This window comes from Spermophilus citellus, assembly GCF_964194105.1.
Source record: "Spermophilus citellus genome assembly, chromosome: 3".
NCBI lineage: Eukaryota > Metazoa > Chordata > Mammalia > Rodentia > Sciuridae > Spermophilus > Spermophilus citellus.
Genome location: NC_138184.1, coordinates 226,328,142 through 226,352,345, shown reverse-complemented (window position 1 = coordinate 226,352,345; position 24,204 = coordinate 226,328,142). Strand labels below are relative to the sequence as shown.

Genomic DNA, 24,204 nt, shown 5'->3' with positions numbered 1-24,204 from the left:
TCACCAGGAGCACTGTAACCCTGCTCCTGCTCCCACCTCCTCTAAAGATCCAGCAGCGCAGGCAGGAGCTGGAGCAGTCGCTGGTTGTGCGCAACACCTAGGAGCCCGCGAACGAGCACCACTTTGGACCAGCACTTGGCCCTGGGCTCTGGCCTCACCCCTCTGCTGCCTTGTGGGGCAGGGAGGACTGGATTAAAGGTCATTCACCTGACAGCACTGTGTGGTCATTGGGCACTAGGGAGAGATGGAAAATGGGGTGGGAGAGGCAATGGGTGCCTCCAGACAAATGCCTCACACCTTTCCCTCAGATTCTTCTTACTCCATCTTCCCTAGACCTAAAAACAGTTTAGCAGAAGATACTTTTAATAACATTTTCTTATTTTAAAAAATACAGTAACAAGCCCTCCATCTGTCCATCACCTTGCCTTGCCTTGCCTGGGACTAAGGCAGACATGGGAAATGTAGGGAGGGCAGGGCCCCAGGAGGGAGTGCTAAGTGCTGTTGGCTTGCTCCTGCTCAAACAGAGCCATGGCCAGCTGGGCACGGCCCCCCAGCCCCTCCAGGTTGCTGAGGCGGCAGCGGTGGTAGAGTTCCTCGCTGAGCCGTGGGCTGCAGTCCCGCAGAGAGAACTTCTGCACCAGCCCTGGCTCTACGGCTCGAAAGAGGTGGAGCCCTGAGAACCGGAGGAAAACGTCCATCACCTCCAGCCCCTCCAGGGCTTCCTCCTCTTCCTGGCCTGCCAGTTCACCAGCTAAACGGGCGCGGGCTGCCAGGTAGTCGGCATTGTAGAAGCAGCCCTCTGCAGAAGCCTGCCGGTCAAATCTGCCCCCGATGGAAGATCCCCGGGAAGGATCTGCACCAGGAGGGGATGGGGGATCAGGGCCAGCCCCTGGGGGTCCTGGGGGTGATCTCTGTGGTGACAAGGCGGGGTTGAACTCCTGGAAATGGACTGGAAAGAAGGCCTGCCACCCAGAGATGGCATTCATGCGGCAGCGATTGAGGACTTCAGGACTAGGCCTCGTCCACACAGTGGTGAGGAAGAAAAGAGTGTCCACAGGGTGCTTCTTGGAGACCACGTCCATGAGTCGCACCTGGGAAGGGGCCTCTGCTCGCACAGCTAGCCAGGCCAGCCTCGACCCAGGATGCCGTCGCTCTAACTCAGCAGCCGCAGCCTTCACTCCCAAAAATGGATCTGGGGCCCCACGACCACCTTCCCGGGGCCCGTAGACCAGCAACAGGGTGAGCAGTGCATGCTCTCGGGGCTCCAGAACATTGGCTGCAAAGGCCTCGAGGAAAGCAGGGGCCGCAGCAGCTTCAGCCACCAGGAGCGGCAGCACCAGCTGCACGCGGGTAGCCTCAGTGACATAGGGCATAGGCAGGATTTCCACCCGGCTTAGTGGCCGCAATAAGCTGACCCTGCGAGCCAGGGCCCGTCGGTGTCCCCGCTGAGTCACAGCTTCCAACAGCAAGTCCAGCGTGTACTCCATGCCCCGTGCTGGGTCGAAGCGCCGGTAGCCATTGAGCAGCCGCTGCTTCTGGAAGCGCAGGCGGGGTTGATAGCGCCGATTGAGCTGCTCCAGAGCAGTGTCCACAGCATCACCCACGTCAGCCCTGCTAGCCCCCTGCAGCGGGCACTTGGGAGCCCCATCTGCACAGGAGAAGGTATGCTGCTCTGTGAAGTAGTCCCAGCCCAGGACCTCAAAACGAGAGTGTGGTGTGAAAGGGGCTGGGAGCCCAATGGGCCAGCTTAGCCCTGCCTCCCCCTCAGGAGTCAGCGCTGTCAGGTTCCGGATCTGAGCCTAGGTTTGAGGGAAGAGACCTCAGGTTAGTGTCAGCTCCAGGATCCTACCCGGCACCAGCTGCCTGGCTCTAGGATTCCAACAGCTGAGCTCTGGTAGTCACCTAATCCCTGGCATATAACATTCTCTAGGTATAAAGTGAAAAGGAATATAAATGATACCCACCTTATACAACTGCTATGAGGAGGCAGAATGTGTGCTTTGCACAGGCCAAAGCATCTCAAAATGCAAAAGCTTGACAACCTTTCTATCCCATGCCTGGAGGACTTACCACCCCTCTATGACTGAACTCTTTCTCACCTATACCCCACCTCTAACAACCCCACATTCAACTAGAGAATCCCTCTCCTTTTTAGCCCTGGATTTTTCTGTGGGCACTTTTAGAGGTTCAGGAACTTCTGGGTTTTTGCCTCTTTGGAGCTAATGGTTCTGCCTGATCCTGAGTTCACCTCATCCAAGTTGTTGCAGAAGCTTACCCTATGATTGCCTTGAACCCCCAAGGACCCCTGTCTCTGTCATTGTTTTAAACTTAGGCTAAATCAGCCCTTCCCACCTTACCATCAAATGCGGCCCAGCCCAGCCCCCATTCAGCTGCCCACTCTCAGTAAGCCTGGACACCTCTGGCTCCCTCAGACCCTCCAGCTATTGTCCTTGGGACTCCCTGCTCTTCCCCAGCTTACCTGCAGTTGCTCTATTTCACTATAAGCCTGCTCCAACTCCAGAGCACTGAAGCGTTTGTGGAGCCGGTACATGAGGGTGCCCTCGGAGACAGGATGCACAGCAAAGGCACTCAGGAAAGCCGAGCTCCCCTCCTTCTCAGGGTCCCTATTCTTGGCCAGTTCAAAGGAGCGATACTGCTGACCCTAGAGGGATCAATCAGACTGATCAATGCGGCATACAAAGCCTGCCTGTTCCAAAGCACCCTTTGCCACTCAGCATTCACACCTTTACTGCAGATGCTCTAGAGCAAGCCGAAGCGGGGGTCCTTCAGTGGATCCCCTGACCTCAGTTCTTACTCTCTCTGCCCACATTGGGAATCAGAAAGCAAGTGGGCAACTAGGGACACCTTCTTCCAGAAACAATCCCACTGTTCTTCAAGGGAATAAAAGCCGCAAGACAGAAAATTCTGCCAATACTTTGCCTTGAAGGATGACCTGCCTCTGGGGTCTTCTGCCCTTCTCCAGTAAGACAGCACTGCTCTCTGCACTGGAAAAGGGCTCTTCTCTGTAGCATGGTCACCTTTAGGACATTCCCACATTGTCCCTAACTGTAGTGTGTGTGTTGGGAGACAGGCAGATGGGGAGGATTGGTGAGTCTAGGCCCCTTTTTTTCCCAGGGATTCCTAACAAGATGCACTTCTGATGGCTCCAGGATCTTAACAATACCAAGGGTGAGCAAGAGAGTGCTGAAGGGACAGGCCAGTGACTGGCAAGGACAAAATGAGGGCCTCTAACACCTAGCCTGGAGAGCAATCACTCTGTTACCACCAACTCATTAGGGACTAGGACTGACTTGAAAGAGCCGTCACCTGGTGCTGCGAGACACAGCCGACACCCAGAGAGTCGATGAGGCAGCGGCCAAGCCACTCATCAGGTCGGGCACTTAGGATGTCTCCTCGGCAGCCATCCAGATGTGGCCGCAGGCGAAGCAGGAGACTCCGTGACAACAGGTAGCCAAAACCCCCATGGCAGTACCGGGCCTGCTCGCCTGCGCCAATGAACTCCTCTGCCCGGCCCAAGTATAGGTCTTGATTGATGCTAAGGTGGCCAGCAAGCGCTGCCAGGCGGGGGGCCTGCACATAGGTGTCATCCTGCATGATGAAGAACCAGTCGTAGTCAGCCCCAAAGTGTGTGTGAAGGTGGCGTAGGGTCTCTGACATGAGCCAGGCAGGCCGCTCGTCCCCATGAGATACCACCTGCATCCCTGCAGGTGTCCGGGCCCCTCGCTGACCCGTGAAGTACAGTAACCGAGGGAAGTGGTGGGCCACTGTGCGGTTAACAGCCACGGCCAGAGTGGACAGTGTGGCTCGGGATGTCAGGACAGCCACCAGCAACCGCTCACGAGAGCCCAGCTCTGTCTGGATGTACCGTGTCCTGTGGAGAGACCAGCAAGCAGGAGTCAACTCTTCACCCTCTAGGGATACCCCTAGGAATGAGTGAGTTGGGGATGAGGAAAGAGAAGAGAGACACCTCTTTCCTCATCATTATCAATTAACTCCTAGAGTGAGCATTCACTGACACTTGATTAATTGGGTGAGGGGGTCTACTCGGGGGGATTAGAGCAGTTGTGCAACTTCTGCCCTGTTCAAATCAGTGGACGCTAATTTAGTACCAATAGTGAGACATTCTTAGACCTGAGGAGGGAAAAATAAGACAAAGAATTACTCCAAGCTACCTCACACTGAAGCAGAGACCAGGACTTACACAGCAGCCCAAGACCAAGGCCAGTGTTGGGGAACTGCACACACAAATAATCCTCACCTGAGTACCTTCTTGTAGGGCTTGTTGGGATCCCTGTAGTAGGGGACAATCCGGGGTTTGAAGTCTTCATCGCTTTGGTCAGGCTGAACTCCTGAGTCTGGATTGTGCAGCCCTCCTGGCTCCCCCACAGCCTCTACACAGGGATCTTCTCCCTCACCCTGAATCCATGAAACCCGCAGGAGACTCAGACTACATCCAAGAGATAGCCCTAGGATGAGGGGAAGTGCTGGCCGGAGCACAGCCAACAGGGAGCTCAGTCGCATGATGGCAGGCCCTGCCATGTGGGTGCCCCAGGGGCACAGCCTCTATGATCAACAGGTTGATAGGCACAGGCCTCCAGCAGGCTACAGTTTTAGCCAGGAAACCCAGGATCAAAGAGATCATCAAGAGAGCAAGGTGTGTAGGCTTCCAGGTTCAGCATCCCCAGGAAAACTGTGCCACCGGTTTGGTCTTCAACTACCAAGGTGCTGGATCTACCCCTGAGCAATGCATATGTAAATGATTTCACTCACTCTAGAATGACAATTTGTCTCCCAGTAGAAAGGGGAAGAAGCAAATTTCAATACTGCCAAAACCTAACCCCAAAAGGACAATACTAGACATGCCTGTAGACTGGCCCAAGTCAAGAGTTGGTAACAACTGACAAGGAGTTAGGGAAAAGTACACAATCCATCAAAACAAAGGCCCAGCCAGAGAAGTCTGCCTCAGTGACCCTTTCCTGAAGACTCCCTGGCCTCTGCACCATTTCCATTTGAGATACAAAAGGGACTGCTGACACCAGGGAAGGAGCCAAAGCCTCCTTCTGCCCCCTCCCTACTGTTGAGCAAACACAATGGCCACAGTAACCCCTGCTCCCCGTCCGGAGGGTCAGCCCACCCAAATGAGGTGGCTGGACACGGTGACTCAGCACTGAGGCCTTAGCGAAGCGCAAGGGCTGACGAGGCCATCTTGCCAGGTATTCTCGGCATCACAGCTGCTGCGAGCCCGGGCCGCCCACCTTCCTGAGGGCCCACCGCGGCACTCTCGCGTGGACAAGCGGTCCGCTGCCTGGCTTTACCGGGGCCCCGAGACCAATCCAAGCCAATCAAACGCAAACCGTGAGGCGAGCAGCGGCCAGGGAAAGGCCAGCAGAGGCTCGGCTGCCTTCCGACCGGGCCGGCCCGCGGCGACCACGGCAAGAAGGCCCAAGGCGCGTCTCAGCCGTTCGTCTCAAATCAAAAATAAATCGCCTCCGCCGCGGGGCTGCAGTGAGGGGGTCCAGCTGGTTTGTTCTGGGAGCCGGGCGGGCGGAGGAAGGTTGCGGCCGGGAGAGGGGTACACAGCCGGTTCTCGGCCCGGGACGAGGGACGCCAAGCCCCACGGGAGGGGCCCCTGCAGCAGGGCGGGGGGCAGCGGAGGCTGGGTGGAGGTTGACAGGCCCCAGGCGGGTGTGGGGACCCGGAGGGGGGCGGCGCCCCGCACGCTCCACGGGGGCAGGGGCCGAGAAGGGGGAACAGACCCCAGTGCCTGCCGAGGCGCCTGCTCCGCGGCTGCAGCCGCTGCCACCTCACAGCCGGCCCGCGGCTTCCTCTTCCGCTGGCTGTCGGTCAGCCGTCTCTATGGTAACCGCATCCGGCCGCTCGCTCCGCCCGCGCCCTCTCTATGGTTGCCCCACAGAGCAGGGAGGGCTAAGGGGGCGTCTGCGGACGCTAGTCCTCGCGAGCCTCGCCTGGACATGCCCTTGCCCTCGGTGAACACGGTTCTCCCGGTCCGCCTCGCCACCCCAGCTCCATTCAGCTGCTTAAGAAATGTTTGTTGTCAGCCTGAGTTCCGGGGGTCTCGATGGCACCGTAGGAGCTGACCAGTGGTGGACGAGCTGGCCAGTCCTGCCTGCAGGGCTGAGAGTTAAGCAAGGCAGGCATTAAACATTTTTGGGCATACCAAAAATGAAACAGGTATAAATCACAAATTGTGATGAGTACCACTGCAGAAAAGTACCAAAACAGGGAGAATTAGACTGGGAATGCTGAGATCCAAAAGTTCAGTAAGAGTTGTCCAGACACAAAGCAGAGTTCCCCAGGCAAAGAACAGAGCACAGGAATTAGTGAAGGGAACTAGAGAAGGGAATTAGTGAAGAAAATTGGGAAGGATGGGGCGGCTAGAGCCTGGTGAGAGTAGAACAGACCAAGACAGGGAAGGAGGGGTCTTCAGCTGACCACAGTGGGATCCCAACCAGGATGGCACCTTTCCTACGGAGCAATTTGGAAAAGTATAGGAGCAATTTTGTTGTCAAATGGCGGTGTTGGGGGAGAAGGTCGATGTCTTGCACATTGTAAGGTAGTATCACAAAACTGTCCTAATCCCATACAATGTTCTACTCAGCATTCATGTAAGTGAAAAAACTGGTTTTAATAATCGGATCCTTACAGCTGTTTTACATATAAAAAACAAAGTAGTTATATGGGTTTGTAAAATGTGCCAAATTTTAAAGGAATATAACTACCATATGAATGGAAGGCAGACTACTCTGTTATGTTCATGAATTTGCTAAGAGCTCTTCACCATTTTGGAGAACTTCATCACCAACAACAATGGCATCCTGCGGAGAATGCATTTGTACTGTCACATTCAAAGTGATCTCATGGATAGGTCCAAACATCCTTGTACTGGGAATTAAACCCAGGGGTGCTCTACCACTGAGCCCACAACCCCAGACCTTTTATCTATCTATCTATCTATCTATCTATCTATTTATTTTGAAATATGGTCTCACCAAATTGCTGAGGCTGGCCCTGAACTTGCAATCCTTCTGCCTCAGCCTCCTGAGTTGCTGGTATTATAGTGTGGCACCACCACATCCAGCAAACATCTACATTATAGAGTATATTGAAATAATGTTACTAGTTTATAAAGGATTTCTTTTATTTTTTATTTTTCTTTCTTTTATGGTTAAGAAACTAATTTTCTTGAAATTGTATAGTTAGGTTATATCATCTAGGAACTTTGTTTCAAAATAGTAAAGGAAGTGTTAGTTTAAAAAGTGGCAACAGTAGGGCTGGTTAAAAACACCATTCTACCAGTATATAAGATGGAACTCACCTGATTAACCACCAGCACTGTTAATCTCTTGCTGTCTTTTGGTCTTATCCTCAGCTAGACTGTAACTGGATCTCCCCTCAGCAACTGGGACACAGGTAAATGAATGACTTGTTAAAGAGATTTGGGGTGGGGCTGGGGACATAGTTCAGTTGGTTGAGTGCTTGCCTCACATGCCCAAAGCCTTGGGTTCAATCTCCAGCACCACCAATAATAATAATAATAATAATAAAAAATAAGAGATTTTAGGAAACAGAGTAGGGATGCTCATCTAGAGATCAGATTTCCAGACCAGTGTTGTCCAAAAGAAATATGTGAGCCACAAATAAAAGCCATGTATGTAACTTAAAATTACTTAATAGCCACATTTTTTGAACAGGTAAAATTCATTTTAATATTATCAGGTATCCAAAATATCATTTCAACCTATAATCAACATGAAAGACTACTGATATGTTTTACATTTTTCCCATATGAAATCCAATACATATTTTCCTCTTACAGCATATCACAACTCAGACTAGGCATATTTCAGGAGCTCCGTAGTTACAAGTGCCTAGAGGCTACCATATTAAACACTATAGTTCCAAACCCTTCTCGGTTTAACTAAATTCTTAGGTGTTTTAGTCAGCTTTTTCACTGATGTGACTGAAAAACCTGAAAAGAACAACTTTAGAGAAGGAAAAGTTTATTTGAGGGCTCACAGTTTCAGAGGTCTCTGCCTATAAGACATCTGGCTCCATTCCTTGGGGCTCAAGGTGAGGCTGAACATCATGGCAGAAGAGTGTGGTGGAGGGAAGCAGCTCACATGATGATGAGGCAGCAGAGACAGAGACTCTACTCACCAGATATAAAATGTATACCCAAAGATATGCCCCGCAATGACCCACATACTCTAGCCATACCCACTTGTCTTTAGTTACCACTCAGTTAATCCCATCAGGGGATTAATTCACTGATGGGGTTAAGGTTCTCATAACCCAATCATTTCTTCTCTAAGCCTTCTTGCATTGTATTATACATGAGCTTTTGGGGGACACGTCACATCCAAACCATAACACTAGGTAACTCTTGATGAGTCATTTCCTTCCTTGGGTCTTATTTCCTTCCTTGGGCCTCAGTTTCTTCATATTTTATTTTATTTTATTTTATTTTTAAAGAGAGGGAGAGAGAGAGAATTTTAATATTTTTTTTTTAGTTTTCGGCAGACACAACATCTTTGTTGGTATGTGGTGCTGAGGATCGAACCCAGGCCGCACGCATGCCAGGCAAGCGCGCTACCGCTTGAGCCACATCCCCAGCCCAGTTTCTTCATATTTTAAACAGTCTAAACCAAATGTTCTTGCAGCACTGACCTTCTATGATTTGTTCATATTTAGCCTTTCCTTTTCTTCTCCTATTCCTCTATCCTTCTCTTCCTCTGATTTCTCCTTTCTCCCCATTCTTCTCTCTTCACCTCCATTCTTTTCCCTGAAAGTGATCTAATCTCTATTGGGAATGGCATAACTTCTAAGTGGTCAACATGCTTTGTAAAGCCATTCACCATGCTGAGGGAGATGCCCAGCAACTGTTCATCATTTCATCAGGAAATCATGCATGTGATTGGCTGCTATACAGATACCTTCAGAGAAGTGACTTTGTTAAAGTTGTTCCCTTGTCATCAGGAGCCATTTTATAGAGTGCAGTTCTGGAATCAAAAGACTCTGTCTTCAGGGGCTGGGATTGTGGCTCAGTGGTAGAGCACTTGTTTATCATGTATGAGCACTGGGTTCGATTCTCAGCACCACATATAAGCAAATAAATAAATAAAGGTCCATCAATAACTAATAAAAATACTTCTTTAAAAAAGACTCTGTCTTCAAATTCTGGTACTGTCTCACAGCTGTATTTTTATTGACAGCTCTGTTATTTAGTTCCTTGTAACCTGCCTGTGAGTACATATGTTAAATAAGGCTAGTAAAGAGAGACAATACTCCCAAGGAGGTTCAGTGCCTGGGTAAGTGATTCTTATGTGATCTACAATGATTACTCCTTTGCTTCATGCAGAAAAGCTATATATATTCATTCAACTATATGTATATTTTTGTATCTAAAATAATGCTTTTACATATAGTAGATGCTTAATATTTGTTAAACATTAAATTAAATCAATATCTAGTGCATATTATCCATAGGCAAGTATTCTACAAGGAGCAGGAAGGGCAAGAGAAAAATTCAGTTAGCTAACTAATTAATTAACAAGAATTAAGCTCTTTAATCCTTACAAACACATGAGGTCAGTACTATACTACATCCTCCTCATTTTACAGAGGAAAGTTTGCACTTTGCACAGTGTCAAACATTGTGAGCAGTAGAGCTGGGGTCTGAATGCAAGCAGTGTGCCCCAAGTTCATGTTCTTAATTATGCTATTCATGTGAGGTCCCCACCTAATTACTCAACAGCACATAAGTCACTTATTTTAAGGCACTTAACATACTTGAACGTCGTTGTTTACTTTTCATAAGTTCCTTCTTCCTCATGAAGTCAAGGAGTGATTTGTCATCAAAACAACTCCATCTCTGAGCCTGATGTATATAATAGTACTTAATTCTAGGAAGACTAATGTTTAAGGTATGAAACTGTGTAATAGCATGGCTTTTCTCTGAACTGTAAGTAAGCAGAGTCTACTGAGGAAAACTACTTCTACTACAGGGAGGCGCTCTTTTTTTTTTTTTTTTTTTTGAGTCCCCTTAGGAGTAAGAGTTTCTTTGTTTCCCCTCGTGTCACTGATCACGAGGCACCCGTTGACAGGAGCCTGTTGAAGTAACAGGATCAAGAACCTGCCTTGTATTTGTGGCTACAGATTTGGAGTTTACAATGCGAAGTCCGAGAGTAAGTGAGGCTCAAAAAAAAAAAAAAAAAAAGTAACTGTCAATGTCATAGCTAAGTGTTGCTAAAACCTCAGCAAAGGGGCCTTTTATTTCAGACTCTTCGCACCGAACTTACGTGGTTTTGATGGAAATCTAACAATTCTAGAGTGGGTGGGGTAAGCAACTAAGATTTTGGAACAACGTTTGGCACTTTGTAAAAGTTTGGTTAATGATGAACCAGCCTCTCAGATTTCCGTCTCACGAGTCCAGGATGCCTTTCTTCCTCGGAGAATTCCGCTGTCATCGTCCGCCCGGCCCCCTCACTCCGGCAGGCACCTCCACCTCCACCTCTCTTCCCATTGTTCCGACCCATTCTCGCGCGCTGCGCACCGGGAAGTGTAGTCGCGCTCCCGGCTGGCGGAACCAGAGGGGACCCTATAGACAGGACTTCTCCACACAGCTCAACAGATCTTGGCGAGGCGGGGTGAAGCCTGGCACGCCCAGCTCGCTTCTCCGAGGCGCAGTCTGGGATTTGCAGTTCCCAGAGCCTGAAGCGGGCCTGCAGGTGGAGGGCTCTGGGACTCTAACCCCGCCCAGCCTCGCGCGTACTGATGACGTACGCGCGCGCCCGCGGCTCCTGGGATCGGCGGTAGTTCTCCGAATGGGTCCCGCCCTTGGCCGCCGCGACTCAAGGACACACTTCCCAGGAGCCCTCGCGGCGGCGCGCCGAGAGCCCCGTGGCCGTGATTGGCTGGAGAGCCGGCCGCACGCGGAGGAGCTCAAGGAGCAGCTCTGTTGCGACAGAGGCCGAGCGGCGAGGCCCGGTGAGTTGGGGGGAAGGGGCGCCGGCGGCGGGAGGATGCTTGGTGCCTAGGGGCAGGCTGGACGAGAGGAGGAAAGCGAGAGCGGGTCGAGATGGAGGGGGCTGCGAGGGAGGAGGAAGGGCGCGAGGAGAACAGCTGACGGCGGGGTGTTGGAGGCTCGGGGGCGGCAGCGTGGAGACTGAGAGTGCTCACCGCGCGGGCCACAAGCGTCCCGGGAAGAACCTGGCCGGAAAGTGCGGTGGCCACCGGAGTGCGGAGCGCCAGGTCGCGGGGAACTGGAGATGGGATCTCTGCGGAGTGGCAGAGCCTGGCCCCAACTGGAGGTCCTGAAGGAAGGGGGTTTCAAAGTGAAGAAGGCCTTGGGGGTGGGGACCCGGGCCAGAGGGAAGAGATGTCAGGAAGAGAAGAGCGGCAGGCCCAGAAGTGGCTTGAGAGACCCTGGCCAAGTTGGGACAGGCTAGGCCGGGGCAGAGGCTGGCATCAGAGGCTTGATAGGAAAATTCCAGGCGGGATGGAGCAGGGCTCACGCATTCTTACCAGTAAGTTTAGAAATCTGGAGTATCTGTTTGCTTTCCTTCAGACTCCCTGAAAGAACAGTGATCTACCCCTGTGGTTCAGCACCATGCCCTCTGACCTGGCCAAGAAGAAGGCTGCCAAAAAGAAGGAAGCTGCCAAAGCTCGACAGCGGCCCAGAAAGGGACATGAAGAAAACGGAGATGCTGTGACAGAACCACAGGCAGCAGAGGAAAAAAATGAGGCCAATGGCAGAGAGACTACAGGTGAATTGAGGGAGCGGTGAGTTCCAGGGTTGGGTACTAAGACATAAGGCATGCCTCGCTCTCAGTCAGTCTTGGTGCTGGGGCCATGAAAATTTTCATGATAAATTAGTAGCATTGGAGTTTGTGCTACCCTGTTTGAACAAATATCAAGCAAACATGCAAGTTGTTGAGCTGCTTTGAAACTCTATTGGACTATAAAGAGGTGGTCAGTTTCCTCTCCCTTTCTCAGTTTTCATTTCTATGCATGGTGTCCAGCATGTGGGGCTCTTGCCATGATACACGTGCATTATATTTACATGAAGTAACTTATGAATTGTTTTATGAGCTCTTCCTGGAAACGATATTTTTAGTATTTGTTTATTGAGCATGCCTCAAGTGTTAGACATAGTGCACACACCAAGGTACTGTAAACATAGTCTGCTCTCTGATGATTTGCAATCTAGATAGGAAAACATGGCAGATAAAGTTCCAGGCCCTTTACAATATAATCAGCCTCTTCCCTGTACCCTGGAAACTCCCCACAAAGTCCTTTTATTACATCCAGACTATTCATTGTCCTTTGAATAGTTAGTATATTTCTGTTCTTTTACACCTTTAAGTTTTAATATACCATGTGTTTGTGCTAGCTACATTTGACATTTCTTTGAAAGCTCAGTTCAAGATAGCAAAAACACTTAAACTTGACCTTAGTAATTTCCCATTCATTGTACCCTATGCTGTCTTATAATGTTACTTACCTTTTTACATTGTGTCTCCTATTTCTTCATCTAAATTGTTTGCTCTTAAGAATACAGGGACCATGTCTTGGGTGATGCTTCTTTTTGTGAGCTACTTCACAGACTGACTCTAGGTAACTGTTTGAAGAGGAAAAGAGAATCACTAATACAAAACAACAGATAGGTATACATACAAAGAGGTAAAATGAATGACAGACCCATGCATGGTAGTGTATGCCTGTAATCCTAGCAACTCAGAGGTTGAGGCAGGAGGATCATAAGTTCAGGGCCAGTCTGCAAATTAGTGAGATCCTGTCTCAAAATAAAAAACACAATATGTGAGAATGTAGCTCAGTGGTAGAGTGCCTCTAGGTTAAATCCATAGAACTGCAAAACAAAAAACAAAAGTGATGGAGTTGAGTCCGAGAAATTGTCTCCAAAATAAGAATTTAGGATAAAGTTGGTTCAATAAAGCCAGGGCATTTTCACTCCTGGCCGTAGTAGTAGAGGATGGGAAGTTTAGAATTGTAGGAATAGGAGTTGGGGATATAGCTCAGTTGATAGAGTGCTTCCCTCACATGCACAAGGCCATGTGTTCAATCCCCAGCACCACACACACAAAAAAAAAAAATTGTGAGAGTAAACAAGGACACAGTAGTTCAAGACATGGACAACAGAAGCTAGAAACCAAAGGACAGATTGCAAAGTAAAAGGTATCCAAGAAAGCAGGGTGTTGGGCAGTTCTGAGTTACTGTGCACTCTGTATAAAGCTCACTCTCTGAAACCTCTGAGTCTGCTCAGCATGGTGTCAGCCCAGGTCCTTTAGGATCTATCTGCCTGTTTGTGTGAGAGCTGACTGTCTTACAGCCCCCTTCCCTAATTGCATTTTTTTCCCCCAGAAGTGGATTTACTGACCAAGGAGCTAGAGGACTTTGAGATGAAGAAAGCTGCTGCTCGAGCTGTCACTGGTGTCCTGGCTTCTCACCCCAATAGTACTGATGTCCACATTATCAACCTCTCACTCACCTTTCATGGTCAAGAGCTGCTCAGTGACACCAAACTGGAATTAAATTCAGGCCGTCGTTATGGCCTCATTGGCTTAAATGGAATAGGTGAGGCCCTTAGAAGGTGTGGGGAGGGGGTCCTCTCCTTGGCTCATTTGTCACTTAGCAGGTATTTAGCATAAGCTGTGTACAAAGCAAGGAGTATGCATTATGGGTGGAGACCAGGTTTACCCAGAGGAAAGGAATTAGCAGTACATGGCAGTAGTACACACCACCACCTGAATAATTTAGATAGTAGGTGCTGGAAAAGTCCAGAGGGTTCAGGGAGCAGTGGTATGTGAAGCTGTTGTGGAAAAAAAAAATACATGAAGGAGATGGAGTGGGACAAGAATTGGATGAAAGTTGGAAAGTTACCCTAAGAGTGGAAAGTAGGAGGGTTGGACAAATGAAGGGAGGAATAGTGAGGTCCTGGTTTGGCTGTAAGCAACTGGTAGAGAGGAACAATAGAGAAATTACTGAGTGCCCTCTTCTCTCCCTCTTAGGAAAGTCCATGCTGCTCTCTGCTATTGGGAAACGTGAAGTGCCCATCCCTGAGCACATCGATATCTACCATCTGACCCGAGAGATGCCCCCTAGTGACAAAACACCCTTGCAGTGCGTGATGGAAGTGGACACAGAGCGGGCCATGCTGGAGAGGGAGGCTGAGCGGCTAGCTCATGAGGATGGTAGGGCTCCAGGCTCAGGGGTCTGGGTGGGCTTCCTCTTGGGAAAGCCGCAGGGAGCCTGACGGCCCTGTGCTGCCCACAGCGGAGTGTGAGAAGCTCATGGAACTCTACGAGCGCCTGGAGGAGTTGGATGCTGACAAGGCAGAGATGAGGGCCTCGCGGATATTGCACGGACTGGGTTTTACACCTGCCATGCAACGCAAGAAGCTAAAAGACTTCAGTGGGGGCTGGAGGATGAGGGTTGCCCTTGCCAGGTGAGTCCCTCTCTCCTTCCCCACTCTTGAAGCTCTCTGTCTCTCAGAATTGATGCTCACTCCAGTAGAACTGTTTGGAACAGGGACTAGTGGTCAGTAAGTGGCAAGGAGACACAAACATTGATGGTGTGGAGTGGGTAATAAGGATGGACTGAGAGGAGAGCGGGCTTCATGGCTGTGGTACTCCAGACTGACCCAGCGCAGCATCGGACCCACACAGGGTTTAGGGCTCCCTGGAGCGGCCCCAGGTAAAATGGTGGAATTGTCTGTTTCTTTCCTCTCCTGACTCCCTTTTTACCTGTTAATTCTTACTATAAAGATGAAATGTTAGACAATATTGTGAATCTGTCATCCTTATCTTCTGGTATCTGGGCCCAAGGTGAGTTTCTGTAATCTGGCATTCCCTAGAGTCCCTAGCTTTATCAGTCCCTTTTCTGTTACTATAATGAAGTACCCGAGGTTACACGCTTTATAAAGAGGTGTGGTGGCTTATGGTTCTTGAGGTTGAAGGCCAAGGGGCCACATCTGGTAATGCCTTCTTGCTGGCAGAGTCCTGAGGTGATGCAGGTATCATCTGGCAAGAGATGGGGTATGTTTCTCCCCCGGTCTTTCCTGCTTATAAAGCCATTAGTATTCACTCCTGGGGCTCTACCCTGATGACCTTATCTGATGCTAATCACCTCCCAAAGGACCTACTGCTAAGCACCATAGTTGAATTACATTTCTACCTTTTTAATACCTTGCAGTGGAAATTCAGCTCCATTATAAGTTTTACAGGGGACAAGCCACTTTCAAACCATAGTATTTCTACCTGCTAGCATTGGTTAGCTGCCTCTGGTCCACCTAGGAGCTTTGATAAACACAAATTCCCAGCCTCCCCTTCACATTGATGCCCACAAAATACTGGAGTTTGGTGCCCAGAAATCTTATTTGTAATAAGATTTACAAATCAAAGATTGTAAAATCTTATTTGCAAGGTGAGGGGACTGCAGGTTTGGCAATCAAAGCTTTCCGGTTTGAGAAGATTCTCCTTTCTGGCAGCACCTCCAGATTGGTGCACCATGAATACTTTCTACTTACCAGTTTATTCTCTCAATACCCTTTTGGGTTCCTCTTCACCAGCCCCAGTGTACAAGACTTACAGACTCATAAGGACTTTTCAGCCTTCTCCCCAGACTATGTTCCTGTGCCTCTGAGCCCTGTTTTCTACATTTTATCTCAGCTCTGCAACTCTGGTTTCTCCTAGTTCTCCTCTTTCTTCTGAGTTACAGAACCCAGGTTGATTTTGGGACTCAAAGTCAGGCTTAACCAAAATTGCATGTAGCAGACAATTTGGTCCCCTCCATGTGGCCCCTGTGATGATGAGTTGCCTCTGTCTCCTTTCTTGTCCTTCAGAGCCCTCTTTATCCGCCCCTTCATGCTGCTCCTGGATGAGCCCACCAACCACTTGGACCTAGACGCTTGTGTGTGGTTGGAAGAAGAACTAAAGACGTAAGGAGGTGGAGTTGGGTGTGGGATGGGAATGGGCAGGTCCCGGGGGGGCAGTTGAGCAGTCTCTAAAGAAAATGGATACAGAACCTGCACCATAGTGTGACATTGAGAAAATGGACTGAAAGTAAGGCTAGATGAAGTGCTGAGCCCCTGAGGGCTGGCCTTTTTGTTTGTGTGTAATCTGAAATGTGAGAGAGGTGTTTTTGTTTGTTTGTTTGTTTTAATACCTCTTTGGTTTTCCCCCTTAAAATATAGTATCAGCCCACGGGGGTCCCAGCGACTCTGGAGGTTAAAGAAGTAGGAGGATCGCAAGTTTGAGGCCAGCCCCAGTAACTTAGTGAGACTCTTTCTCAAAATAAAAAATAAAAGGACTGGGAATGTAGCTCAGTGCTACTAAAGTGCCCCTGGATTCAGTCCCCAGTATCAAACAAAACAAAACAAAAAAGGACCCAGTATCTTTACTAAAAACCGTATTCTTTTCCTAGTTGTATGCTATATACATGATTTGATGGGGATCTCCCATCTAAGATCAGATTGTAGTAACAAAGGAAAAAATAGCCAGTATGGTCATAATCTTTATGGCTAAAGGACTTTTGAAACCTGGAATATTCTCCATCATCCCTGCATTAAAAAAAAAAAAAACAAAAACAACAACAACAAAAAACGTTAGTGGCTTAGTCCTTTTTTTTTTTTTTTTTTTTTTTAAAGAGAGAGGAAAGGGGGAGAGAGAGAGAGAGAGAGAGAGAATTTATTTACTTATTTATTTTAGTTCTCGGTGGACACAACATCTTTGTTGGTATGTGGTGCTGAGGATCGAACCCGGGCCGCACGCACACCAGGCGAGCGCGCTACCGCTTGAGCCACATCCCCAGCCCGCTTAGTGCTTTTTTGAAAAAAGAAAAGCCTCGTGTTCTTCATTGCATTGTTTCAGCCCTTTGCCCTCTACCCCCCTGCAGTTCTGGATACACTTAGGGGTGTATTTGTATACATGGCACTTCTTACCATCAGTGTTGTTACCATATCCATGCCATTCTGTTGAAGGAGTAGAAGGCTGAGGCTCAGGTTGTCTTGTCACACTTTGAAAGGCTCCAGATCCCTTTCAGGTAGATGTTGCAGTGGTGGCTTAGGCACTTGACAGCCAAGAATTGCACAGTACATCCAAAGAAAGAGTGGCTAGCTGTGAGGATGGAAAAAGATGAAGGTTTTCTGGGCCCAACTCTAAGTTTACCTGTTGTCACCTGTTTCTAGTTTGGAGTATATTCCTAATTGGTTCTTGGACTTTGCAGTTTTAAGCGCATCCTGGTCCTGGTGTCCCACTCTCAAGATTTCCTGAATGGTGTCTGTACCAATATCATTCATATGCACAACAAGAAACTGAAGTACTATACGGTGAGTGGATCTCAGCTTCTCCCACACTCATCTCTATGCTTATAAGTCTTGGAAGTTCTCCTTTAAAAAAGGCAGCCTAACAGCTCTTTTCTCCCTATTGCTATAAAAAGATATGGACAGGGAGTCCCTGTAGCCTGTTTTATTTTAGTCCCAAAGCCATTGCTTTCAGGCATAGGCCATGGGTTGGCAGCAAATGCATGTGGTGTATGTTTGCCTTATGGCAAAGAAGTTGCTCTCACTCAGTGCCCAAGGAAGGCCAGCTCCCTTTACCTTCTCGCATGGCACCTTCACTCTGTCATGAGAGTCAGTGCACTGAACCCGCCTTCCCTGAGTACAGGAGGGTGGGGATTAAGGTCTTAGCACCTCCATGTTGTCCCTCACTTTTTTATCTTTAATATTTCAAAAACCATGTAAAAAGTGAGAATTAAAGTCTTTCTCATGTATTTATACTTGCCATAGAGTGTTAATAGTCTTTACCTGGCCTTCCAGAAGTCTCCTATGTACTTGTAAGCATTAGTAGGAAATTTCTACATACATATATCCTTTTCTTTTTACATAGTTGTGGTCTTAATACAATTTTTATTCTTGTTTTTAAATACCTTTCCAAATCGGTATGTGTGAATCCACCTCTTTTCAGTGACTGCGTAGTATTTCATTCTGCAACTTTTTAATGAATTTTTAGCTTGAGTCCAGGTTGTTTGGCAGACAGAAACCATGGCAATCCAGTTGAACAGAGTTTTCCAGGTCCTAAATCCAGTCAGCCTGTGTTTTATCACCTAGGGACTGCTCTTACAGTCCTTGTGGGGCATCAGCCTCTGGAGGTCGGAGAGTGGGAGATGGTGTTTGGGAGTTCTGAGCTTCATGAGAGCAGTGTAAGAATGGTTTTCAGGGTTGTTCCCAATGCTGAAGTGTCTGAAATGGCTAATCTAAGGATTTGCCTTGGAGCCTGGCCTGTCTAGACTGAGCAAGAGGCACAGAATTGAAAAGACCTTGCATTCTAGTTTAGGATGTGCTTCTTTTGATATACTTCCTTTCTTCTTACTGCACAGCCTTAGAGCCAAGGCCAAGTCAGTGCCATCCCTCATCCCCCTAAACTCTGAGAACCCAGAACTGAGACCCAGGTTTAAGCTGCCTGCTTGCCTGGTGCATTTTCCTGCAGGGTAATTATGATCAGTATGTGAAGACACGACTGGAGCTGGAGGAGAACCAGATGAAGAGGTTTCACTGGGAGCAAGATCAGATTGCACACATGAAGGTAGGGAGATTGTAGAGGCAAGTGCACATTCTCCCATCTGAATCAAATCAGACAATTGGAGGAAGTATCTGGGGAGGCTGGGTGCTGAAGGAAGTCAGGAAGAAATCTTTTTTTTTTTTTTTTTTGGTACTGGGAATTGAAGCCAGAACACTTTGCCACTGAGCTACATTCCCATCATTTTTGAGACAGGGTCTCAATTTCTTAGGGCCTTGCTAAACTGCTGAGGTTGGCCTCAAACTTGCAATCCTCCTGTCTCAGCCTCTCAAGTCAATTACAGGCATGTGCCACTGTGTCTGGCTATGATCATCATTTTAACTCTGATTTAAGAGGAGTTGTTTGGTGCCTGCATATACTTCAAACCCCCTTTTTTGGTCTCTTTCAGAACTACATTGCTAGATTTGGTCATGGCAGTGCCAAGCTGGCCCGGCAGGCCCAGAGCAAGGAAAAGACACTACAGAAAATGATGGCATCAGGACTGACGGAAAGGGTCGTGAGCGACAAGGTGGGGTCAGGTGGGGTTAGGTGGCCAGAGGTTTGGGGTTTGAGAATTTACCAGCCTGATAAGTGCCTTTTTCTTTTCCTAGACACTGTCATTTTATTTCCCACCATGTGGCAAGATCCCTCCACCTGTCATTATGGTGCAGAACGTGAGCTTCAAGTATACAAAAGATGGGGTAAGTTCAAGCCCGGGTGTGGGTGGCTTGGGACTGGTGTGCATCTTCCAGGGCCTGTGGTAGCCAGCAAGAGCCTCTCTTCCTATTATGCTGACCTGTGTTGGGGTGGGCTTGGCAGCTGCCTGCCTCATCCAAGGACTTAAGCTGGCCCTTCAGATGCCTGAAGGAGAGCTGCCCAGCTAGGTTGGCAGGTGGAGGTGGTGGTTGGGCTCAGCACTCCATTCTCTCCAGTGTTCCATTGGTGACTGGGACTCCACAGGCAGAGTAGATCAGTACTCCAGCCTGTGTCCATGTCTCTCTTATACCCACCTCAGCCTTGCATCTACAATAATCTAGAATTTGGCATTGACCTCGACACACGAGTGGCTCTGGTAGGGCCCAACGGAGCTGGGAAGTCAACACTTTTGAAGCTGCTAACTGGAGAGGTATGGTGCTCAGGTAGAACTTGGCTGCTTCTAAGAGTAGGGGCCTCTACTGTTACAGAGTTCTGGGTACCCTGTTGGTGGAGTGAACCACCCAGAGTGGCTAGGGCACAGAGGGAGAGGGGGATTCTCCTTGCGGGGCAGGGCTAAGGCTGGGGCACATGTCCCTTGTGATTTTTGTGTTTTTAGTTAGCATTTTGGATATAGGAATATCTGCATTTGGAGATAATGTTTTTCTTTAGAAAATGTATGTTGTGCCCATATCCAAGTTCATTGCTAATGCATTCCTTTGGTGCATTCTATAGTGGACAGTTCATAACTACTTAATAAATTCATTCTCCATCCTTGAGAATGAATGCCTGTTTCAATAGGTCATCCTGAATATTTTTAGAGCTGCCAGACTGAGAGTCTGCCTTGGTGAAGGGATCTCTGTCTCAGAAGTTGTAGGAGCCCGGTTCACTGTGCCGGGTATTTGCTCCCTCTCTGCCTGTGTGTGCTTCTATTCAGATTTTCTTTTATGTGCTTATATTTCTATTTACTCTTTTTTTCCTCCTAGCTACTACCCACAGATGGGATGATCCGGAAGCATTCTCACGTCAAGATAGGGCGTTACCATCAGGTACAGGTTGGGGTCAGGGCCCAGGAAGTTGCCCAGGGTATAGGGAGGGGCTGCATCTGGCCCCACCCCTCTCCCCAGGAATTCGAACCTAGTTAGCCCCTACCTGCTTCTCCTTGAATCCTGAACAAGTGCCTAGGGTTGAGGTAGAAAATAACCCAAACAGGTAACCCAGATGGCTCCTTTTAAAGCCGGCTACCAGTCACACCTGGGTGGGTCCCAATTTTTCCTGCAGCATTTACAGGAGCAGCTGGATTTAGATCTCTCCCCTTTGGAGTACATGATGAAGTGCTACCCAGAGATCAAAGAGAAGGAGGAAATGAGGAAGATCATTGGGCGATATGGCCTCACTGGAAAACAGCAGGTTAGTGGAGGAGGGGTGTGGGAGGAAGTCCAGGTAGTGGGAGAACAGCGTCCTGGAAGCACAGGTTTGGAAGCTGTCCCTCCCAGAGTCTCCTCTCCTGCCTCCAGCCTGCTGCCTCTTCTCTACCTGGTCGTCATAGTATTTGAGAGTCACTGTGGAGTTGGTGGACAAGGATAGTGAGCTAGTCTCTGTCATGCCCTTGTGCCGGCGTGTTTGAAGACAAAGGAATAGACCACCTAGAAAACAGTTCTAGGTCTAGACCTGGAATTGAGGAGCCACTGGATTGTTCCAGTTCGTTAGGACTTAAAGGCCAAGAGTAAGGGGTGTTGATGCGGTAGTGGCAAGGTGGTTGGATTCCCAGATGTGTCCCTAACAGGCCTAAAAGGACCAGTGGTCATGGTATTCTCTTGCCATGTTGTCCCTTTTGGGGGGGCGGGGGCACCATCTCCACCCTTTTTTTTTTTTTTTTTTTATGAGAGTCTTGCTAAATTGTTTAGGGCCTTGCTAAGTTGCTGAGATTAGCCTTGAACTTGCAGTCTTCCTACCTCAGCCTCCCAAGTTGCTAGGAATATAGGCATCTCTCACCACACCCAGTGTAATCTTGTCTGAGCCTTACATTTTGTAAAAGAGCAGTAATGGTAACAAAGGAGCTAGGGAGAGAGGGATAGGAGAGGAGTCTGCTGCATGGTGGGGGCAACTCTCTGTCATGTTTTACGGTTCCTCTCAGGTGAGCCCAATCCGGAACCTGTCAGATGGGCAGAAGTGCCGAGTGTGTCTGGCTTGGCTGGCCTGGCAGAACCCCCACATGCTCTTCCTGGACGAGCCCACCAACCACCTGGACATTGAGACTATTGACGCCTTGGCAGATGCCATCAACGAGTTTGAGGGTGGTATGATGCTAGTCAGCCATGACTTCAGACTCATTCAGCAGGTGAGGCCCTGGCCTCAGCCTGAGGCACAGCAGACAGCTTCTAAGGAAAGGCTGGGTAGAGCGCAGTGTGGCACATGTGGGGTGCTTAATAATGTTTGCTGGATTCACAGAAAGGTCTCAGGGTAGATTGGCTGCTGAGAAACAGATCTCATGGCTTTGGGAGGATGTTGGCCTAAATGCAGTGGGGAGTCAGATTTTTATTACTGTTCCAAGATTCTTCAGTCCAAAAGTACTGTTCTACTACTACAAGATTAGGAAGAAGGCGTGGGAAAGGTGCTGATTGTTCCGAATCTTTGGGAGAGATGGGGTGGAACAGGAAGTTTAGTGTGAAGCCTCTGAACAGATCTGACAGTAGGGGAAACAGCGCTTCCCAGCTTGGAAGGCTGTAGAACCTGCTGGTTACGGTGCCTTAGGGTCAGGCATCCCGAAGAACATAGGTAGTGAAACAGTTGGATGGGGTTTGGGTGAGGCCTAGGGGAGAGTGTGGCATTTTCTCCCTGGAACCCCGTTGATTGGTTCTGGGGCTGCGGGGAGTGGGGGGGGGGGGTGGAGAACGGCTGCCCAGTTCAATCCAGGATCTGCTTTCCAGGTTGCACAGGAAATCTGGGTCTGTGAGAAACAGACAATCACCAAGTGGCCTGGAGACATCCTGGCCTACAAGGAGCACCTCAAGTCCAAGCTGGTAGACGAGGAGCCCCAGCTCACCAAGAGGACCCACAATGTGTGAGCCCTTGGCCCCCTTGGGTCAGGAGCGCCACCTGGGGACTACCAGCTGTCGCCTGACCAGCCACTCAGGACAGGACCCTGGGGCTGCACTCCCGCATTGCTGCAATACTGCCCCCAGCCTCTCCCCATCTCAGCCTGCCTTCGCTGCACTGTTACCTTATCTACAGCTGGACAGTACCTGTCCGTTTCCCATCCTCCTTCCAGTTACATCTGTCCATGTCTGGACTTGGCTGGCTCTTCCCTCTAGCCTGTTGCTGGTTATGTTGCCCTAAGAGAGATGCAGCCAGAGGTTACCCTAGGGTTAGCCCAAGGACCCATACCCTGGATTTGGCGTGTGAAGGAGTTTTAAGAGCCTCATTTTCTGGGTTTTGGTGATGTTGGAGGATTACCCCCAGCCCACCACCCCTGTTCCTTTTGCTTCTGGTTTGGAGCTCTGGACCAGGGCCTTGGTCCTGGTCCATTTTTAAATAATTATTTAACAGTGTAACTTTTAGACCTGAGTGACATCTACAAAGTGTCCAATAAAGAAAGAGGAACCCATGGTCCCTCTCTTCCTTCCCAGGTCTCTGGGGCCTTCTTCCCCTCCTCCCTGCAGCACCAGCATTCACCTCACCAAGAGTTTGATGGGACTGAAGATTATCCTGTAGGAGATGAAGAGTGTCTCCCCCTTCTGCCTTGAACTGGGACTCTTAGGCCTGTGGTTCACACACCTTAACATGACTCTGAATCACCTGGAGGGCTCATCAGATCACAGATTGAAAGTTTCTGACAGTAGGTCTGGGTGAGACTGAGAATTAACATTTCTAACAAGTACCCTGTGATGCAGATGCTGAGTTGCAGGTCTAGGGGCCTTGATTTGAAAAGCACCATGCTGGAATATGTTTTTCAGAGTGTGACCCGAGACTCCTGCTACCACTTGCACCACAGTATGTGGGACACTTGTTAAAATGTGGATTCTGAAATCCAGACCTGTTGGTTTGGTGTAGGGGGAAAGATTCAGAAATGTCCAAGGGTTTGCATCTCCAGCTGCTGTTCTGGAGCAATACAGGAAGTGCAGTCAACTTACTCGTCCACCTTCATTTTCATCAGCCCTGGCTGGTTGACATCCAGACCAGGCCTCTTGGCAGCCTGTGTGGTTCTGAACTCGGAGCCCTTATGCCCCTAGGATATGCGCGGCCAGTGTTAGTCCTGCGCTTGTCACTCTGCCTCTGAAACCTCAGCAGTCCTCCTGTGGGAAAACAGACACAGCCACAAGTTGTCATATTACAGTGCATCTAAGAAGGGGGAAGAAACTCCCAGATGGTGTCTAAACCCCCAAGGAGCTCATAATCGAGAGGGAAAGCCAACAAGACATAGAAAGCACATAAATCAGATGTTAAATTGTGATTGAGATTAAATTGTTGAGTAGGAGACTCAGAAGTATTCAAAAGGGGGTGCGGTTTTGCATGAGCAGCTGCCCAGAAAGACTGGCTTAGTGCTCAACTTGAAAGATGAGTAGGGTCTTCTCAGATGGTCATCAAGTTCAAGGGCTCCCTTAGGCACAGGAGACACCAGTAAGAAACCAAGAGGCCTCTGCTGCTCCTCAGCCTTTAAGGGGCCTGGTCTGGTCGCTTGTGCCATTAAGTCGGGTTGAGAGCAAAATGGCCAAGTTGATCTGTCTTGAGCACCCAGAGCCTGGGTTCAGGGGAGCATGGTGTCAGCCAGCTGCTGCTCCTTCCACCAAGGAGCTGCCTGGTCTCCAGAGTATGGCATGGCACCTGAGGTGTGCTATGGGACAGGAGGACCCCAGGACTGGAAGAAGTAGAAGCTGAATAGTAGTAGTACAGTCAG

General features: G+C 49.1%; 3 protein-coding genes and 1 long non-coding RNA gene across 9 annotated transcripts in view; 3 read left to right on the top strand and 1 right to left on the bottom strand.

Moving 5' to 3' along the window:
• Window positions 1–211, top strand: part of SMARCD3 (SWI/SNF related BAF chromatin remodeling complex subunit D3) — a 32,789-nt gene extending 32,578 nt beyond the window's left edge. For all 4 annotated transcript variants that reach the window (XM_081287276.1, XM_081287275.1, XM_081287273.1 and 1 more), the window contains one exon: window positions 48–211. In XM_081287276.1, coding sequence (XP_081143402.1) covers window positions 48–101 — 54 coding nt within the window. In that variant the 3' untranslated portion in view covers window positions 102–211. The remainder of the gene's footprint in view (window positions 1–47) is intronic.
• Window positions 1–8,653, top strand: part of LOC308643142 — a 90,014-nt gene extending 81,361 nt beyond the window's left edge. Inside the window, exon 3 of the long non-coding RNA XR_014020707.1 lies at window positions 8,553–8,653. This is a non-coding gene — a long non-coding RNA (uncharacterized lncRNA). The remainder of the gene's footprint in view (window positions 1–8,552) is intronic.
• CHPF2 (chondroitin polymerizing factor 2) lies at window positions 345–5,886 on the bottom strand. The gene is made up of 4 exons (XM_081287270.1): window positions 4,280–5,886; window positions 3,328–3,892; window positions 2,480–2,662; window positions 345–1,799 (listed from the first exon to the last, which is right to left on the bottom strand). Exons 1-4 carry the CDS (start codon window positions 4,558–4,560, stop codon window positions 492–494), a joined length of 2,337 nt encoding a protein of 778 aa, XP_081143396.1. The 5' UTR covers window positions 4,561–5,886; the 3' UTR covers window positions 345–491.
• A 2,222-nt stretch (window positions 8,654–10,875) lies between the features above and the next one.
• On the top strand, window positions 10,876–23,201 carry LOC308644924 (ATP-binding cassette sub-family F member 2). Of its 3 annotated transcripts, none has more exons than XM_081286771.1 (15): window positions 10,876–11,028; window positions 11,609–11,807; window positions 13,426–13,635; window positions 14,070–14,252; window positions 14,335–14,506; window positions 15,902–15,997; window positions 17,284–17,386; window positions 18,546–18,641; window positions 19,024–19,143; window positions 19,226–19,315; window positions 19,630–19,740; window positions 20,294–20,356; window positions 20,589–20,717; window positions 21,445–21,648; window positions 22,238–23,201. In XM_081286771.1, the coding sequence occupies exons 2-15, from the start codon at window positions 11,651–11,653 to the stop codon at window positions 22,373–22,375; spliced, it is 1,872 nt and encodes a 623-aa protein (XP_081142897.1). In that variant the 5' UTR covers window positions 10,876–11,028; window positions 11,609–11,650; the 3' UTR covers window positions 22,376–23,201. The 3 variants fall into 3 exon arrangements, with proteins under 3 accessions (XP_081142897.1, XP_081142895.1, XP_081142896.1); XM_081286769.1 differs by having other exon boundaries at window positions 13,423–13,635; XM_081286770.1 differs by lacking the exon at window positions 10,876–11,028 and adding an exon at window positions 11,065–11,351 and having other exon boundaries at window positions 13,423–13,635.
• Window positions 23,202–24,204: the final 1,003 nt, after the last annotated feature.